The sequence below is a fragment of the Neoarius graeffei genome, chromosome 2 (assembly GCF_027579695.1).
Source record: "Neoarius graeffei isolate fNeoGra1 chromosome 2, fNeoGra1.pri, whole genome shotgun sequence".
NCBI classification, from domain to species: Eukaryota; Metazoa; Chordata; class Actinopteri; order Siluriformes; family Ariidae; genus Neoarius; species Neoarius graeffei.
In genome coordinates, this window is record NC_083570.1 from 3,071,464 (window position 1) to 3,088,881 (window position 17,418).

The 17,418-nt window shown below is 43.1% G+C and overlaps 1 protein-coding gene across 5 annotated transcripts in view; it reads right to left on the bottom strand.

Annotated features, from left to right (window-relative positions):
* ptprk (protein tyrosine phosphatase receptor type K) overlaps positions 1-17,418 on the bottom strand; it is a 229,055-nt gene that overhangs the window by 31,541 nt on the left and 180,096 nt on the right. For 4 of the 5 annotated variants that reach the window (XM_060913569.1, XM_060913567.1, XM_060913566.1 and 1 more), the window contains 2 exons: positions 13,664-13,824; positions 3,655-3,836 (listed from right to left, as the gene is read on the bottom strand). In XM_060913569.1, the coding sequence (XP_060769552.1) occupies positions 3,655-3,836; positions 13,664-13,824 (343 nt within the window). Of the gene's footprint in view, positions 1-3,654; positions 3,837-13,663; positions 13,825-17,418 lie in introns of those variants that run through there. The other variant, XM_060913570.1, reaches the window with a different exon arrangement.

Below are 17,418 nucleotides of genomic sequence, written 5' to 3' on the forward strand. Positions count from 1 at the left end.
CGGAAGGCGGCGTCTTTAATGGTCTGGAATAAATTGAATGCTACACGTTGATGGATTAATTTGTTCTTCTACGCCCTTTTTGATGAATGTATTGTAGGACTAAAACCAACATCTGAAGAGGTGAGATCGCTCCTTTTTTTCCCTATTTTTGCTGGCGGGATTGACTCTGCCCTAAGGGCTATTCTCTCTCTCTCTCTCTCTCTCTCTCTCTCACTTTGCACCATTACACAATAAATATTCACAGTGAAAATATTTTGTAAGCGCGTTTCATGAACCAAGGTATAGGATTTGTTGACGACTCGCATCGAGTTCGTTACACTTCTACCCGGCGTGAAGCACTCTCAGTCATGTGGTTGTGACGTCATCGTAAACAAATCCGTTCTACTCATCCAGACGACTTCGCAACGGCAACGTTGCCAGATCTTTCCACTCTGGAACCCGTTCTCAAAAGATTGCGTTTTGGGCACCAAAACGCCGGTGCCGTGTGGACGCCAGGCCGAAACGATAAGCAATTGTATCGGAGTCACCTGAATCCGTTGCCGTGTGGACAGGGCCTTAGTTGCGTTATTAGATCTCGAGATAATAACACGGCGACATCACATTTACGATTTTAACGCTGTAAACTTTACAGCGTTAACTGATACACAGTGAGACACAGAAACAGTGGGTTGTGGAGAAGCAGGTGGTGTGTGTGTGTGTGTGTGTGTTCTATTTGCATGTGGTTTTATCAGAGGGTGGGGGGCGGATTTCAGAAAGTCCTGAAATGCATCGTTGTGATACTAATAACTTAAAAAGAGCTCCATTTCTAATCGTTCACATTGTCAAAAATGAAAAAGTCGTCGTATAAACCGAGATCATAAAACAACACACAGCTGCTGATGTCACTGTTTAAACTCATCTCTCGCGTTTTGGATTAAACATCATTCCATATTTGACGTCCTGGAACGCAGTTTCTTTCCTCTATTTGTAAAGAAGGTTGTGATATCGATCCTCCACGGTGAGAAAATGTTCACCACGGAGAGACAGAGATGGTGGCGTGTGCTGGAAGACAACAGTCGCACCAGTAAAACTTACCACTAATTGACAGGAAATGCTGGCTGTGGTTTCAAGTTGCCCGCATTAATGGCACATTAAGTCAACAGGAAGTCACATGGCTTAATGTTCTCATACGAAAGACTTATCAAAATGTGTGTGTGTGTGAGAAAATACACTGTATATATTTGACTTTTTTTTTTTTTTTTATGCCCGGAGTAAGAATTTGTGTTGTATTCATTACTTCCAGGAATTTTTAGGTCCCCAAAAATCTTGGTCCCCATTAGGCCATTATTAAAAAAATGTTCTGTTTCCGGTCCACCGGCCGGGTGAGTGCCGTTTGTGCGGTTGAAATTTTTTTTTTTAACGCCGGTTTTTCGACATTTTTTCGGGTTCGTAAATCTAAACTCGAACTTGACATTTCCGCATTCCCAGGGCTTTCCACTAAGGCTCATACTAGCCAGTAGGGCTGTAACAACAATATGCGTATCGAAATCGAAATCGCGATACGCAGAGCCACGATCCGTGTCGCGATACAAGAAGGCAGAATCGCGGTACACCCTTTCAAACTTCTCCTCAGCCCAAAAACAGAGGCGCTTCCAAACTTCAATTTATGAATACTTTACTTTTTATTTAAATTACATTTTAAACTTACTTAAATTACTTTTATTTTTTATATCTATTAGTAAGTCGTTTTTTCGCCGACGGGAGCGAATCTGTAAACAAGCAGCTCATTGGCTGGCTAGGTGTGCCACAAGCCAATCACAATCACTTGACCGGAAAGGCATGCAGTGTTGCCAGATTGGGCGGGTTTAGGTGCTTTTTGGCTGGTTTTGAACATATTTTGGGGTGGAAAACGTTAGCAATATCTGGCAACACTGAAGGCATGTCTGCTTGGGCGTTAGCGGCAGTTACATTTTGACACGCGAGCAATGTTTCACTATAAAAATTCCGTAATTTCCATCTGTTTTCCGCGATCACAGAAAATCATTGGCCCTATGAGAGTGAGACAGTGAGAGAGCCACCCCTCCCCCCCCAAAAAAAATCTTAACGGATTTACACGATTTGGAAAAATGACTTTCAGAACCGAAAAAATGAGAGCTTCCGGCTCAACAGTATTATTTTGAGAAATAAAACAGTCTTTGGATATACATTTGTTCATTTTTGCATACATATTACTCATTCTCTGCAGTGGTCTGAATTATTTGTTATTAAATAGTTAATGTAAGTAAGTAAATGTTAATAAGTCAAATTTACTACTTTAAAAAAACATCGTGGGTGTATCGAATCGTGGGTCAAAAATCGCGATATGAATCGAATCGTGAGTTGGGTGTATCGTTACAGCCCTACTAGCCAGCCATGACAAATAAGTAGCCAGCCGGGGGGGGCGGAGTAAACACAAAATAAACTCCTGTGCATGCAGTTCCCAGGATTAACTGTATTTTCCACAGACCATTTATTTATTCACTTTACTCAAATACAAAGTAAAATGGCAGTAAATCTTCTTTCTTTTCTTGCGTATTGCATCATGAGGCGTTCCTGGCTTGTAAATCTCTTATTTTCGGTGCATGACACATTCACGCAGCTGAGCATGCTATGAATTAACAACGACAGCGGTCTGCAGTGGGGCGACACAATTACACACTCAGCGAACATTTCTCCATTTGTGTATGAAAATACACTCCAACCACTCAGTTTGGGTTCATTTACAACCAACGGTGTCTTTTGATGCCAGCACGTAATTGAACGAGAGAAGACTGGTTTGTGCACGAACACACCGCATGTCGGGGCCGCGGATGAGTTACTCTCCCCGATCAACGAAGTCGGCGGGGAATTTGTGGTTATTATCGGTACAAACAGCGTGAATCACAACTTAAATGAGTGCGGTTCAGTTTGACATTATTATCAGTCCGTTAGATAAACATTTAATTTTATTAAAGTCGAAAATTAATATTTAGAGCCTGTGGGCTACAAAAATAAGTCATTAAAGTAGCCGGCTGGACTTAATTGTGTAGTCGGCTGTATGGCCGGCAGCCGGCGCTTGTGGAAAGCCCTGTCGAATCAGCTCTGCTGATTTTGCGCCGTGCGGCACAAAAAAAATGTCCACCACCATGAAGGAAGCAGATCCGGAGTTTTCAAACATTTGCTTAAGTGTGAAATCGCAAAATGATATTCTAGCGAACAACAAAATAGTAAAGATTCAGAAAAACAAATCATTCAGTGATCATTTTAATAGTGTAATTTCATCCGAACTCGGCCTAACGCTCAATTTAGAACTACAAAAAGTCCGTGCGTCGGACATTTTAAGTACCTTTGTAAAAGTTTTGCAAATGTTGCAGTCAGCATTTAAAATGCTAACTTAAAGTTTTTGTACAAGTTTCAGTTGATTAAACTGTCATATTTTATTAAATGTGTCTGCTTTTGTAATAAAAAAGTACTGAAAGAAAAAGCAAACACAGCATTGCGATTTCTTATCCATCCATATAGTAAAAAAAAAAAAAATCCCTTCCTCCCGACTGAAAATTTTTTTGCTCACCCGGTCGACAGGAAACGGATTTTTTTTTAAGGATGGCCTTAGGGAACTGTGTTACAATGTATAGTGTGTGTGTGTGTGTGTGTCACCTCGTACTCCTCTTTAAAGCCGTAACTGTCGGACGTCTTCATCAGGTTGATGTGTTGCAGTAAATCTGCCACTCGGATGGCCGGATGAAGTTGTCCTGTCTGATACGGAGACTCGGTTCCTTCACAGTGGAACCGAGGAACGTCCAACAACCTGCTGTTCTCTGCTGCTGCATGGTTCTCATCTACACACACAGGAGAACATCAGAAGCATTCATCAGCGTCAATAAAAATCAGATTCTTCCGATTTCCTGTAAAGCCCAAGAGCAATAAGAAACGCTGATATTAAACCTAATGTTGAGGATCAAACAGCGGCGCTGTGTTAAAGGCAGAAAATCAGAGCAATCAAAGGTTTAATTACGGTTTAAAATCATTCAGATAAAACACACAGGAAAACGCAGTAGAGCAGAATGTGGACGAGCAGCTCCGACAGATACACAAACGCGTTTCAGTTCTTCAGGTTGTTTTCTTTTACAAAATAAAGCCTAAATATTAATTAATAAACATTGAATAATTAAAAATGCTGTTCTGAGTTTTGAGTATTGTTTTCGGCAGTTTCAGTGCGGATTAGATTAGTGTGTGTGTGTGTGGGGGGGGGGGGGGGGGGGGGGTGTCGACGCACTCACCAGTGATGGGCACTGATCCCGTCAGCATGTGAAAGACAGAGTGAGTTTAGAGCAGCGCTTTATAAAACCTCAACACTTTATTTTCAGACAAGGAGAAGAAACGAAATACACAACACAGGAGAGATGATCAGCACATGGTGCACACACACACACACACACACACACCTCAATTAAACACGTCTTCAATACTGTGGAGAATTCTGGATCATTCAGCACTTCAACATGTGAAAAATAAGACGTTCCACCCCCCATCTCTCTCTCCCCCCTCCCCCACTCTCCTTCAGCTCCTCTCCCTCCCGCTCTCTCTCCCTCAGCTCCTCTCTCTCCCCCTGCCTCCCTCAGCTCCTCTCTCCCTCCCACTCTCTCTCCCTCCCTCTCCCTCAGCTCCTCTCTCTCCCACTCTCTCTCCCTCCCTCTCTCTCTCTCTCTCTCCCTCAGCTCCTCTCTCTCCCCTGCCTCCCTCAGCTCCTCTCCCTCCCGCTCTCTCTCCCTCCCTCCCTCAGCTCCTCTCTCTCCCACTCTCTCTCCCTCCCTCTCAGCTCCTCCCTCTCCCCCTCCCTCAGCTCCTCTCTCTCCCTCCCTCTCAGCTCCTCTCCCTCCCGCTCTCTCTCCCTCAGCTCCTCTCTCTCCCCCTGCCTCCCTCAGCTCCTCTCTCCCTCCCACTCTCTCTCCCTCCCTCTCCCTCAGCTCCTCTCTCTCCCACTCTCTCTCCCTCCCTCTCTCTCTCTCTCTCCCTCAGCTCCTCTCTCTCCCCTGCCTCCCTCAGCTCCTCTCCCTCCCACTCTCTCTCCCTCCCTCTCCCTCAGCTCCTCTCTCTCCCACTCTCTCTCCCTCCCTCTCTCTCTCTCTCTCCCTCAGCTCCTCTCTCTCCCCTGCCTCCCTCAGCTCCTCTCCCTCCCGCTCTCTCTCCCTCCCTCCCTCAGCTCCTCTCTCCCTCCCTCAGCTCCTCTCTCTCCCACTCTCTCTCCCTCCCTCTCAGCTCCTCCCTCTCCCCCTCCCTCAGCTCCTCTCTCTCCCTCCCTCTCAGCTCCTCCCTCTCCCCCTCCCTCAGCTCCTCTCTCTCCCCCACTCTCTCTCCCTCCCTCTCCCTCAGCTCCTCTCCCCCCACTCTCTCCCCCTCCCTTAGCTCCTCTCTCTCCCCCCGCTCTCTCTCTCTCCCTCCCTCAGCTCCTCTCTCTCCCCCACTCTCACTCTCTCCCCCTCCCTCAGCTCCTCTCTCCCCCCCGCTCTCTCTCCCTCAGCTCCTCTCCCTCCACACTCTCTCTCTCTCCCTCCCTCAGCTCCTCTCTCTCCCCCACTCTCACTCTCTCCCCCTCCCTCAGCTCCTCTCTCCCCCCTGCTCTCTCTCTCCCTCAGCTCCTCTCCCTCCACTCTCTCTCTCTCCCTCCCTCAGCTCCTCTCTCTCCCCCACTCTCACTCTCTCCCCCTCCCTCAGCTCCTCTCTCCCCCCCCGCTCTCTCTCTCCCTCAGCTCCTCTCCCTCCACTCTCTCTCTCTCCCCCCCCTCAGCTCCTCTCTCTCCCCTACCCACTCTCTCCCTCCCTCTCTCTCTCTCCCCCCTCCTTCTCTCAGCCCCCCTCTTTCTCCCCTCCCTCTGTGTTTTGGAGTAAAGTTGTTATTCTTGAGGCCCCTGTCTTAAAATACTGCGTTACCACAAATTGTACACACACACACACACACAATGTCCACAGAAAATGTTGTATTCAATTAAAATGTAACCGAGTCCTTTTATTGATTGATTTTTTTTTTAATGGTCAAATATCTAAAAATCCCCCCACACTACTGATTTCAATCTCATTACTTGAATATTTTAAATATTGTGGGTCATAAAATAATTTTAAAAGTTAGTAAAACAATATAAAAGCACAGGAGAGTCAGGAGTTAAACTGAAAGATGTTATTATATCAAAAATTCTTTCGTGTTCGACGCTGTACAAACTACGATGAATTATAAAATCATTCGAAAACGATGACTTTCTTACAAAATATAGAAATTTGAAAGATTTTTCCCTCCATTCGTGTTTACTGATGATTTGATGAATTTGAATCCAACGAACGTTTATTTTACAATTTCAATATCGTCAGTGTTTTACTGTCAGTAATTCTCACATGAACGCAACATAAATTATGTCTAACGCCAACCCCCTGGCTCCGCCCCAATGTCATGATGGTATCATATCATATAATCAAACACTCTGTGGACACAGTGGTGACGACCGATGAGCAAAACACCAAGGCATGATGGGAAATGGAGTCCACAGGTGTATCGGGGTGTCCAACTTTCTTAACTCCTTTACTGCATAATGTATCACCGTTTTCACTTTATCAGAAATGTACAGCGCCTCCTAATGGTCTGCGTGGGGAAGTTTTTCCTTTTGTAGCTCTGTTTGCATCACCTCGCAATAAGGGTTACCGTTAACACAAAAGTAGCTAGCAATATATATATATATATATTTTAAATCCCCACCGTGACCTCTAGGGGGCTCCATAAATATGCGGTTTAGTTGAACACCTCTGATACACGAAGAGACGTAAATTAAAATAATAATTATGACTTTAATGAAGCCTCACCGAGCACGGCCGTGGGCACAAGCGGATCGTTGGGCTGCACTGCAATAATAATAATAATAATAATACATGGTGCTTTTGCTTCATGAAGACAAAGTACATGGTTTGAAAAAGTTTTCTATAAAACCTGACGATTATCTCTATGAGTTAACTATATACATTTATTTATTTATAAAAATTGTTAAGTTACAAAAGCAATGAATAACTGCACAAATTAAACCAGCAACACTTTGAAACACAAACAGTGCTATTTAAATAAAGTTTGCGAATAAAATATACAGAAATAAATATTTATTATAGACGGCATGAAACATGTTCGGCTTCAGAATGAACTAAAAGTGACCAAAGACCATGTTATAAAAAATATAAAATAAAAACACAAACACGTTTTCTTCATAAAAGGCTTTCGATCTCGCTGAATTACGACACAAAGTTTTATTTGTAACTTGAAATTATTATTATTATTATTATTATTATTAAATTGAGATTATCATCAGGCTGCATAATCTTGTAATAAAACTTTCATTCCAGACAAAATATTTCAACGATGAATCGTTGACTGTTCCACAAAACAAAAAAAATCTGTCTTTTTTTTTTATTTTTTATTTATTCTATACCTTGTTGCATAAAATCCCTGAGCTTCAATCTTTGGTTTAAAAGATAAACTCGTCTCATATCGTGCAAGATCATCAGTTTTTTTTTTTTATTCTCTGCATGTGTAAAGATTTCTAACTTACAGCCTACGGAACCCTGTGGAACACTGAAACCTCCTCGGCGAGTTTCGAAATGACACCAAGTTCAGCTTCAGGATTCTCGATGAAATGCTGCAACCCTTTTGCAACCCTGTGACTCCGCCCATCAGATTTGCTCCAAAGCGCAGCATTGATTTACACCAAATGGAATTTTCTGTCTTTATATCTTTATCTTTTTCTGTGTTTCTCTTTATATTGCTGCGTTCGACAAGTCAGTTTTAGTCGCGTAAAGAGACTTTCATTCATTTTTTTTTCCTTTTAAGAATCAGGAACAACAAAACCCGAGACAAACCACAACAAAAAATGAAGAGAGAGAAACTTGTTATACGATAGAAAACGAAACATGTTCACACCTACGTGGATTTCCTGGTATATGTGTGTGTGTGTGTGTGTGTGTGGGTATTTAGGTTTTTAATCATTTGATGAGAAATCTATTTATTATTGAGAAGAAAACTGTTTAACAAAATTAGTACTGAAAATCAAATTGCACAAAATTCACTCCAAATAACTACGGCGTTTTTATTACCTCCGCCAAGGAGGTTACGTTTTCGGTAGCGTTGGTTTGTCTGTTAGCAACATTACGGAAAAAGTAACGAACGGATTGCTCTGAAGTTTTTTCCAGAGGTCTGACTGGGCACAAGTAACAATCCGTTAAATTTTGGCGGTGATCCGGATCACCTTCTGGATCCCGGATTTTTTTAAAGGATTCATTTTTTCCCCGTTGAAATGAACGGGCGCGCGACGCAAAATACAGATTTTTCCTTCTGTAGGCCAAACCATAAGGTGTGCAGTCATGAAACGTGGTACACTGATAGAGGAGTGGACCCTGACTGACTGATTTCAAGTTTCATGTTGGTATGTCTCACGCTGTAGATTTTCATAAGTCTGGTGCCGTTGGAATCCTTGGAGCCAGACGATTCCAACGCACCCTATGACGCCTAATTAGATTTTCCGCCATTTTGAATTTTGTCCAAATGAATCTAGAGTGACCCTGGCTGCATGTTTTGTCCAATCATCACGCAACTCGGCACACATGATCTCCAGTCCATGCCTAATGAATGATATTCGTTTCGCTCTCGTACGTCGAAGCGTTCGCCCGTGGCAGCCAATCAAACTCGATGGCGAAGCCACCAAACAGGAAGTGAGCTCATTTCTCAGAAACGCTTTGACGTATCAAGACCATATTTGTTGAGATGACTTTCAGCACCAGTTCATGTACCCTCATCAAATTTGGTGTCATTTGGCCACTACGGGGCGCCACAATGAGCAAAAACGTGTTTTGGGTCATATCTCTTTACGGATTTAGAATTGTATCTAAATTTTGATGTTAGTGCTGCTCTGGGATGTCTCTGTAAAGAACCTTGCCAGCCGGTCATCTCCGTATGAGAATCCGCCTTGTGTCTTGGCCAAACTTTCACGTGTTGACACAAAACTTGTCGTGTGGGCGTGCGGTCGCCTCTCTTGCCGGGTCGCCATGGCGGCGCACCTGAGCAAGCACACTTTCGCATTTTCTCCGGAAATGCATTCTAGTTATTATTATTACCTCCGCCAAGGAGGTTACGTTTTCAGTAGCGTTGGTTTGTCTGTTAGCAACATTACGGAAAAAGTAATGAACGGATTGCTCTGAAATTTTTTCCAGAGGTGTGACTGGGCACAAGTAACAATCCATTAAATTTTGGCGGTGATCCAGATTTTTTTTAAAGGATTCTTGGCGGAGGTCTGCGCCCTCCGAGTGCTTTTCTAGTTTATCCTGTATTTTGTTGTATAATTCAGGGATGAGAGTGGGCGTTCACCAAAAAAGCAGAAAGCAAGATGGCGCCCGAAGCCGGGGGTCTGGGAGGGATACCCCCCCAGGAAAATTTTGAAAAATAAGGCCTTACAAACCACTTTTCCTGCAATCTGAGCTGTAGTAGATAAAAAATCTGTTGTCTTTTTTATATATTTACATGAAAATATGTTTCAAATCAATAGGAGTATTGTTTGAATTCAAAATAAAATCACATTCGACATTCAAGGGTATGGTTATAATTCATGATCAACAAAATTCACATTAAACGTAAGTTTTATTAATTATCAAAATGTTCATATATTAAATAAAATTTCTTAGGGAGAAAAGGTCGGTCACCCTATGTCCTCATTAGTTGCATATGACTTCAAAAAGTCTTTAGAAATATTTAAGTTTTCAAAACTGTCAGCATTAATTCAGATTTACTGACCAGCATATACATGTTCAATGTATTAAATCAAACGAATGCTGAGTTTATGGGATAATGTCGATGTACACTTTATACAATTATTTATAGTTCATTATTTATAGTTTTTTCAGCTTTTTGGCCAAAGACAAGAGCTTGTCAGCTTGTCTGTCTGTTTTTTATACCAGCATCGATTTCACGTACCTTCGCTTCGTCTCGCTTGTCAATTGTATTCGGCGTTTTGAGTAAAAAAGCCGATACGAAAGAGAAACGTATTTTTGAAGCGCAGCGGCGATGAACATGTGCAAGTTTCGATAAAATAGAACAGACGCGGGTACTTTTGTAAGAGCTGTTATGATTGGCTATCATGCTCTCGCCAGCGATGTTTTGGCCAATTACATTGTAGATAACACGTAGAGACTTAGCGAGACTAAAGATGGCGAAAATGTAAACATGTAACATCGTCGTACGCTTGAGTATCACGAAGGAACACACCCCAACCCCCGTCAATGAAAAAAACATCTCGGCGGATTTGGCATAATATCGATTTTTGCTCAGAAAAAGCGGAAATCTGCCGAAAAGCGGAAAACTCTCATCCCTGATAATTTCCTCATCTATATACAGTGGCATATAAACAACATTAATAATAGCATTAAGAAAGGAGAAAATGTATAAAAAAGGTGAACATTTGTTTGATTTAACGTTACGGGGAGGGTGTCAAAATCTTACGGCGGATAACGTTGCCATTCTGAAGTCTCCGTTTGTCGATGTTGAATGACGCTAAGCAGCTTATTTTGTTCTTTTGTGAAATAACTAAACAGTTCAACAAATAAATCAAACAAACATTGGTAGAAATCTGAGGCTTCACTCGGTCGAGATGACATTTAAGAAAGAAATTTCAAATAAGTGAATAACAGATAAATAAATAAATAAATAAATAAATACACTGTACTGGTTACTGGTTATGTATTGTGCGATGATAAATCACGATACAAATGACGATTCGAATCGATGAAATAAACAAAAGGAGATTATCATCAGGCTGCATAATCTTAGTTCTTCCGAGCTGTAATTGTGTTGTTTAGACAGCAGAGGGCGCAATCATGTACGACAGCAAAAAGGAATGCATGCGACTTCACTGCAGATGGAAGTAGCGGAGCGGATAGCTGGGAAAATGTTTCACTTGGTGAGCAAAGCACCAAATTTTGCATGAAACTTTGTCTGCATGTACCTGACCGAACATCATCGTTGGCCACTCAAGTTTCCACCATTTTCAAGATGGCTGCCATGATTTTCAAAATGGTGTCATTTTTACAGTTTTCGCCGACTAGTTTTATTATTATAATGTACCATTTTTAATTTAAATTCTTTTCTTTTGCTAATATCTACCTCAATATGACTCCCCATAGCCATAATAGTTATTTTGTACAAAACTAACGTGAATACGCACTGCGCATGCGCAAGACATTCCAGAAATACAGACTTTTTTTTATAAATTGCCGTTTGCACTAAGACTCAGCGGATCTAATCTTCTGAGCCGTTACAACTACAGAGAGCAGTGCAAGACAGTCCTGATTTAAAGCATTTACAGTTGCCAGAACAGTTTGTTCTACATCCACACTTGACCAGTTCCTGACATGACGCTGCTATAGGTGCTACTGACGTCCAATACGGCACCCGAACCCCATCATTTTTTGTCCGACCCCAACTTGATGGTGATGGTAAGTCCTGCGTTTTACAAAGTGACTGACCCCATGTGTGTCCAGCCTGTAGAATTGATCTTTTGATGTGTTCGACCAGGGCAGCTCTGGATGGTGGGATGTTGTTATAAGGCCGTTGTTTGCGGGCAAAAAGATCAAGACGAGTCTCATTAACTTTCGTTGAAATGCTTGACCGATCATACATGATGACAACAAATTCCTCAATGACATCAATGTCTTGCTCTGTCAAAGAGTCACATGGTTTGCTTAGGCCCCAGTCACACCACCCGAACTTTGCTGGAGCGTTCCTTGAACGGTAGGGAGGGGGGGCCGAATTTCGACAACGCTCGTCACCGCACACAAAATGGGAAAAAAATCGAAAACATGGGCGTTGGCTTAGCGGTGCACCACTGAAGCCGGCGTTGCTTTAGCGTTGGTTTAGCGGTAGCGAGCGTTGGTTTAGCAGTGACGCGAGCGTTGGTATAGCGGCGTTCTGCGCATGCGGGCTTTGGCTCGGCGGGGGTATAAAGTTGGTTTAGCACCAATCATAGCAAGTCTCTCAGCATCCATGGTGATACAGTTTTACTGTAACTTTGAGCAAATTCGATATAGATGAGGTCTGAACTCAACGGCAGCTCGATTCCAAATGAGCTCCTGGTCCATTTCTCCCCGTATTTATAGCCAAATTCTGGTCCCGCTCCGACACCTCTATACCAACGCCAAACCAAAGTTCATCGCCGCCATGGATAGCTGCTTCAACGCCCGACACCGTTCCAGCAACCCCGTGTCCGCTCGTAAAACGCTTACAACCGCTCCACCGAAGTTTGTGCAACGTTTAATCGCCGCCCGGGCAACGCTGGCGAAGCAGCGGTGGTCCAGCGTTCAAGATTTCTGCGTTGGCCTAGCGGACCCAAGCGTCCACGAACTTGCGTCTAGCGGTGCCAAACTTTGACTGGGCGTTGGTGGAGCGGGGGTGAACTTTGCCGGGGCGGAAAATTGCCCCCTACTCACCGCTCGCAATATTTTGTGCAGCTCAAAACTTTCGGAGCGGTAGGAGGGCCCCTCGAGAAACATCAGCGGTGGCCGAGCGTATACGGCGTTGCTTTAACGGGGGCCAACTTTTGTTAAACGGTGGTGAACGGTTACGAGCGGTGATGAATTTTTTTCACCGCTCCAGGAACGCTCCAGCAAAGTTCGGGCGGTGTGACCGGGGCCTTACAATTTTATTAGTTTTTTTTTAATAGAACAATTAATGAGTTTATCTCCACGTGTCCCTAAATTCTCCGCTATTTTTTCCTGCTTCACCATGACACAATACAAGATACTACGTCATGCATCACATCCCGTGGTGGGTTTTCCCCGTTCACGCAAGGCATTGTGGGATACAAATTTGAAACAGGAGAGAAAAATGGAGGACGTGAGCGTGCGAATGAAACGTGAAAGAGCGACTACAGTAATGGACAGAAAGCGAGAAGAAGAAAAGACGTTATGTTATATACGAAGGAAATATCAAACTAATAAATATGGGCGCTCAGCGAGCACCTCGGTGTGATCAGCTGTTCGTTTAGCGACAGAATGATGGAACTGTCAGTGCACGCTCAAAGGGAAACCTGTAGATGGCAGTAATGCGACACTGTGGATGCCAGCTGCCGTAAAACCCAAAAGAAGAAGAAGAAGGTAAACCTGCGCATGCGCACACGGACTTCCTCTGTCTGCTTGACTGCGCCAAGCGAGCGATTTCATGCACATTATTTGCTTTAATCCCCTCAAATTAAATAACTTCCCAACCACAGAATGGCCTGATATTTTGTGAGATATTACAGAAATAAACAGATATCACAATCACCACATTTCAGACGGAACTAAATTTCACTTTTTTTTTTCTTCCCCAAAAAGTATCATAAGGAAAACCGAATCGAATTGTGAACTGGGTGAATTGTGATGTGCCTCGTGCTGGTTAACTGCGAGTAGACATGAATAAAATTCTCGGCGATTTTTCACATAACGTTTTGCAATAATGTTTTTTCAGATATACCTGTACAAATAAAAATAATACATTAAAAAATATTTCCGAAACCATGTCAAGTTGCGATTGTAAAAGCTGTTCACATTCTGACTCGATCCCATAACCTGAACAGGAAGCTAAGTTCGGGGAAGGTTTCGTATTTACACTTACATCGGTTGTTGAAGCTGTGCGAGTCCATGAAGGTGACGGTCATGGGTTCCTCGGTGTGGAGCGTGTTCTGCTCGGCGTAACTCCGGTCCATGGCATTGACCATGTGCGTCATCTCCTGCCTCGCGTTTCCAGCCGCGTCCTTGCGCTTCTTCGCCAGCTTCCTGACAAATCGACCCGGGTCATGTCATTAATTTATTATTATTATTAAAACCAACAGCCACCGTGACACCAAAACACTGAACAGGTCTCTCAGGAAGACACAGGAGACAGAAGAATGAACGGAAGGAGAAACCTTTAAGAAACCCACCAGAAAAAGTGCCATATGAACATGCTGAAGGAGCCAACAGGAAGTGGAGAGAACCTTTACCGACAGTGCGGAGAGAATAACATCATCTTAACGCTGTTCCGCCAAACCAGATTTGAGGAACGTATTTACGAAAACAATATCCATTAGCTACACGGCGCTAGTTTTAAACTGTACGAATTCACCAGGATTTTACGATTGTAGCACGTCACACTGTATGAAACAATCGCGGTAAAACGTGGGCTGTGTGATAGATGACGCGCGTCTCCGTGTCGGATAATACAACGAAGATCCTCTTATGATAGACCTGTGACTAAAGGAAAATTACTCCCTTCTGCTTTGGTCGTCAAACATCAATCTGGAAATAACCGTCCCGTGAGGAGGGTTGGGAATCTCATACTGGCTTACAAACTAGAACCGAATCCAAAATACCAAGTACCCATTAAAATAATAATAATTCAGTTCTGCGTAAGGCTCATTTATATTCAATATTAACTACGTATACAGATATGGGCGGAGCCATGTGTCCGTACTCCATGTTCATTTCATCCGTATGCTTTCTGAAAGCTCACCGATCTGGACGAAACAGAAATCATGAAGTCGTGTCGCTTACAGTTCAAGTGAGACACGACGAGAACCTATTCGATTTTGTGAGAATTTTTAAATCGGTTTGATGTCCCTCGGCTTTTTAAACCAGTGCGTTATTACGGCCTCCTTCACCGTCACCAGAAACTTTGACTCGGAGCCGCCCTCTAGTGGATGCATCACTTTATTACAGCGACGCCAACTTAAAAAGGACACAAGCATTGACTGTTACTGTACATCGTTCGAAATGGGCGTATTTATTTTCGTGCCTAAAGGAAGCATAAACAAGGCCATTGTTTGTAAAACGAAGGCTGCAGTACATGGCTGTTCTCTGTGCAGCTCCCTGCCAGGAACGGTCTACTGACTACGTCACGCATCGGGATGTTTAGATACGAGCTCACACGCATGGCTGACGTCACAACGGCGTGAACGATGGACCGCGATAAACAATTTTTTTTTTAATCTAAACATTTGACTTGTTGGTCGAGTCTGATAAGATCAGCAGAACAGGAATCAATCACATTTGAATGATACTCGCGAGTTTGCCGTCCTCCGATTGGTGCGTTTTTAATAACAAATTTCTCACGCCACAGATCGAACCAAAGATCGCTGATCACCAAACTGACGACCGAGGAATTCTTTTTTCTTTTGTGCGATTTGTGTCTCGAGTGCAACACAAACAAAGCATTTTCAGTAAAAATGGCGATTTTTTTATGAGCGATGTACAGTAAGCCCTCAGTATTCGTGGGGGTTAGGGACCGAACATGGCCGCAAATAAGCCAAAATCGCGAATACTTGTAAACCCCCCCCCAAAAAACTGCTCTTTATGTAGCGCACGGTACGTACTCTCGTTGATGCCGTATCGAGAAGTCCTACCTTCTTACCTTCTTCTGGCGCTTAGGTTCCTTGGCAGGAGCCTTAGAAGATGCAGAGCGTTTAGGAGCCATTGTAGGGCGTAAAAATTATTTAAAAATACCAAGAATGCACAACACGTGAACAAGTCTGAACTACGGGAACCGCGAGACTGTACTGTACAATGCGCTCATTCGTATCAGCCAACGAGCAGCAGCCCGCCATTCAAACTTCAGCCAATAGCGAGCGAGCATTCGGCTCCGAGAATGTAGCAGTGCGTAAACGTTCGCAGTGCATAAACGTTCGATATGTTTGCCGCAAATGACCGCGAATCGCTGAGATTTCTGCGAATGTATAGGAGTTATGTTCTATATAAAATCCCGCGAATACGTGAATTCGCGAATACTGAACCGCGAATAGGCGGGGGTCTACTGTAATCCTCGATACAATACCGGTATATACCTGAGTGTTTTGCTGGGAAATACAGACTTGTGTTTTTCATCCGGGACATGGAGAACCTCATGAGGAACTCGATGATCAATTTGTTTTGATAAATTTGGGGACTTTGGTTGTGAATGTGTCGATATAACAAAAAGAAAATCACACGTTGGCTTGAAGATATGAAAACGTTTATCTTCTCGGGTTGAAAAACTTGCATTTTTCAGACGAAATACATCGCGGATCTGAGTGACAAATAATATTGGCTGGCGTTGAGTGGTCTATCAGATATATTCCATTCGGCAAGCATGATCCTGAACGGAATATATCTGACAGACCACAAAAAAAAGCCAGCCATTATTGTTATTATTATTATTATTATTATTACCCATACACATTCCTTTCAGGTCTTCAACGCGTCTTTCTCTTTCAAAATTCTCTCAACGTATTCCATATTTAATGAAGCAAACCTGGCGGCCATGTTTGTTTACAAATTGTCGCTCGCTAGCGCGGAGGTTTTACGTCTCTGACGTGTGACATCATGTTGTCTTGACAGCCGTGCAGTATCGTAAACCACATTCAACGCTCATTCTCCATTGGGTAGAGTGACGTAATACACGTAGGATAAGCGATACGCTAACATGCTATCGAACCAAATGAATGAAACCCGCTAGAAGGGAATAGAACATGTTTTTATTCCATCAAAAATGTGTCCTGAATGCACTGTATAATAATTCCCGATATTTCACTCCCAGTGTTTTCCCACTGACTAGACGCGCGGTGTCAAAATAATATAAAGAACATTACACAGTGACGCGAGGAAGTTTATCTTCTTTTGTTGGAAATATTTCACTCATTCACCACTCGAAGGTAAACTTCATATCTTTGTCCCACTGTGTGATAGTACAACCCCGATTCCAAAAAAGTTGGGACAAAGTACAAATTGTAAATAAAAACGGAATGCAATGATGTGGAAGTTTCAAAATTCCATATTTTATTCAGAATAGAACATAGATGACATATCAAATGTTTAAACTGAGAAAATGTATCATTTAAAGAGAAAAATTAGGTGATTTGAAATTTCATGACAACAACACATCTCAAAAAAGTTGGGACAAGGCCATGTTTCCCACTGTGAGACATCCCCTTTTCTCTTTACAACAGTCTGTAAACGTCTGGGGACTGAGGAGACAAGTTGCTCAAGTTTAGGGATAGGAATGTTAACCCATTCTTGTCTAATGTAGGATTCTAGTTGCTCAACTGTCTTAGGTCTTTTTTGTCGTATCTTCCATGTTTTGTATGGGTGAAAGATCTGGACTGCAGGCTGGCCAGTTCAGTACCCGGACCCTTCTTCTACGCAGCCATGATGCTGTAATTGATGCAGTATGTGGTTTGGCATTGTCATGTTGGAAAATGCAAGGTCTTCCCTGAAAGAGACGTCGTCTGGATGGGAGCATATGTTGCTCTAGAACCTGGATATACCTTTCAGCATTGATGGTGTCTTTCCAGATGTGTAAGCTGCCCATGCCACACGCACTAATGCAACCCCATACCATCAGAGATGCAGGCTTCTGAA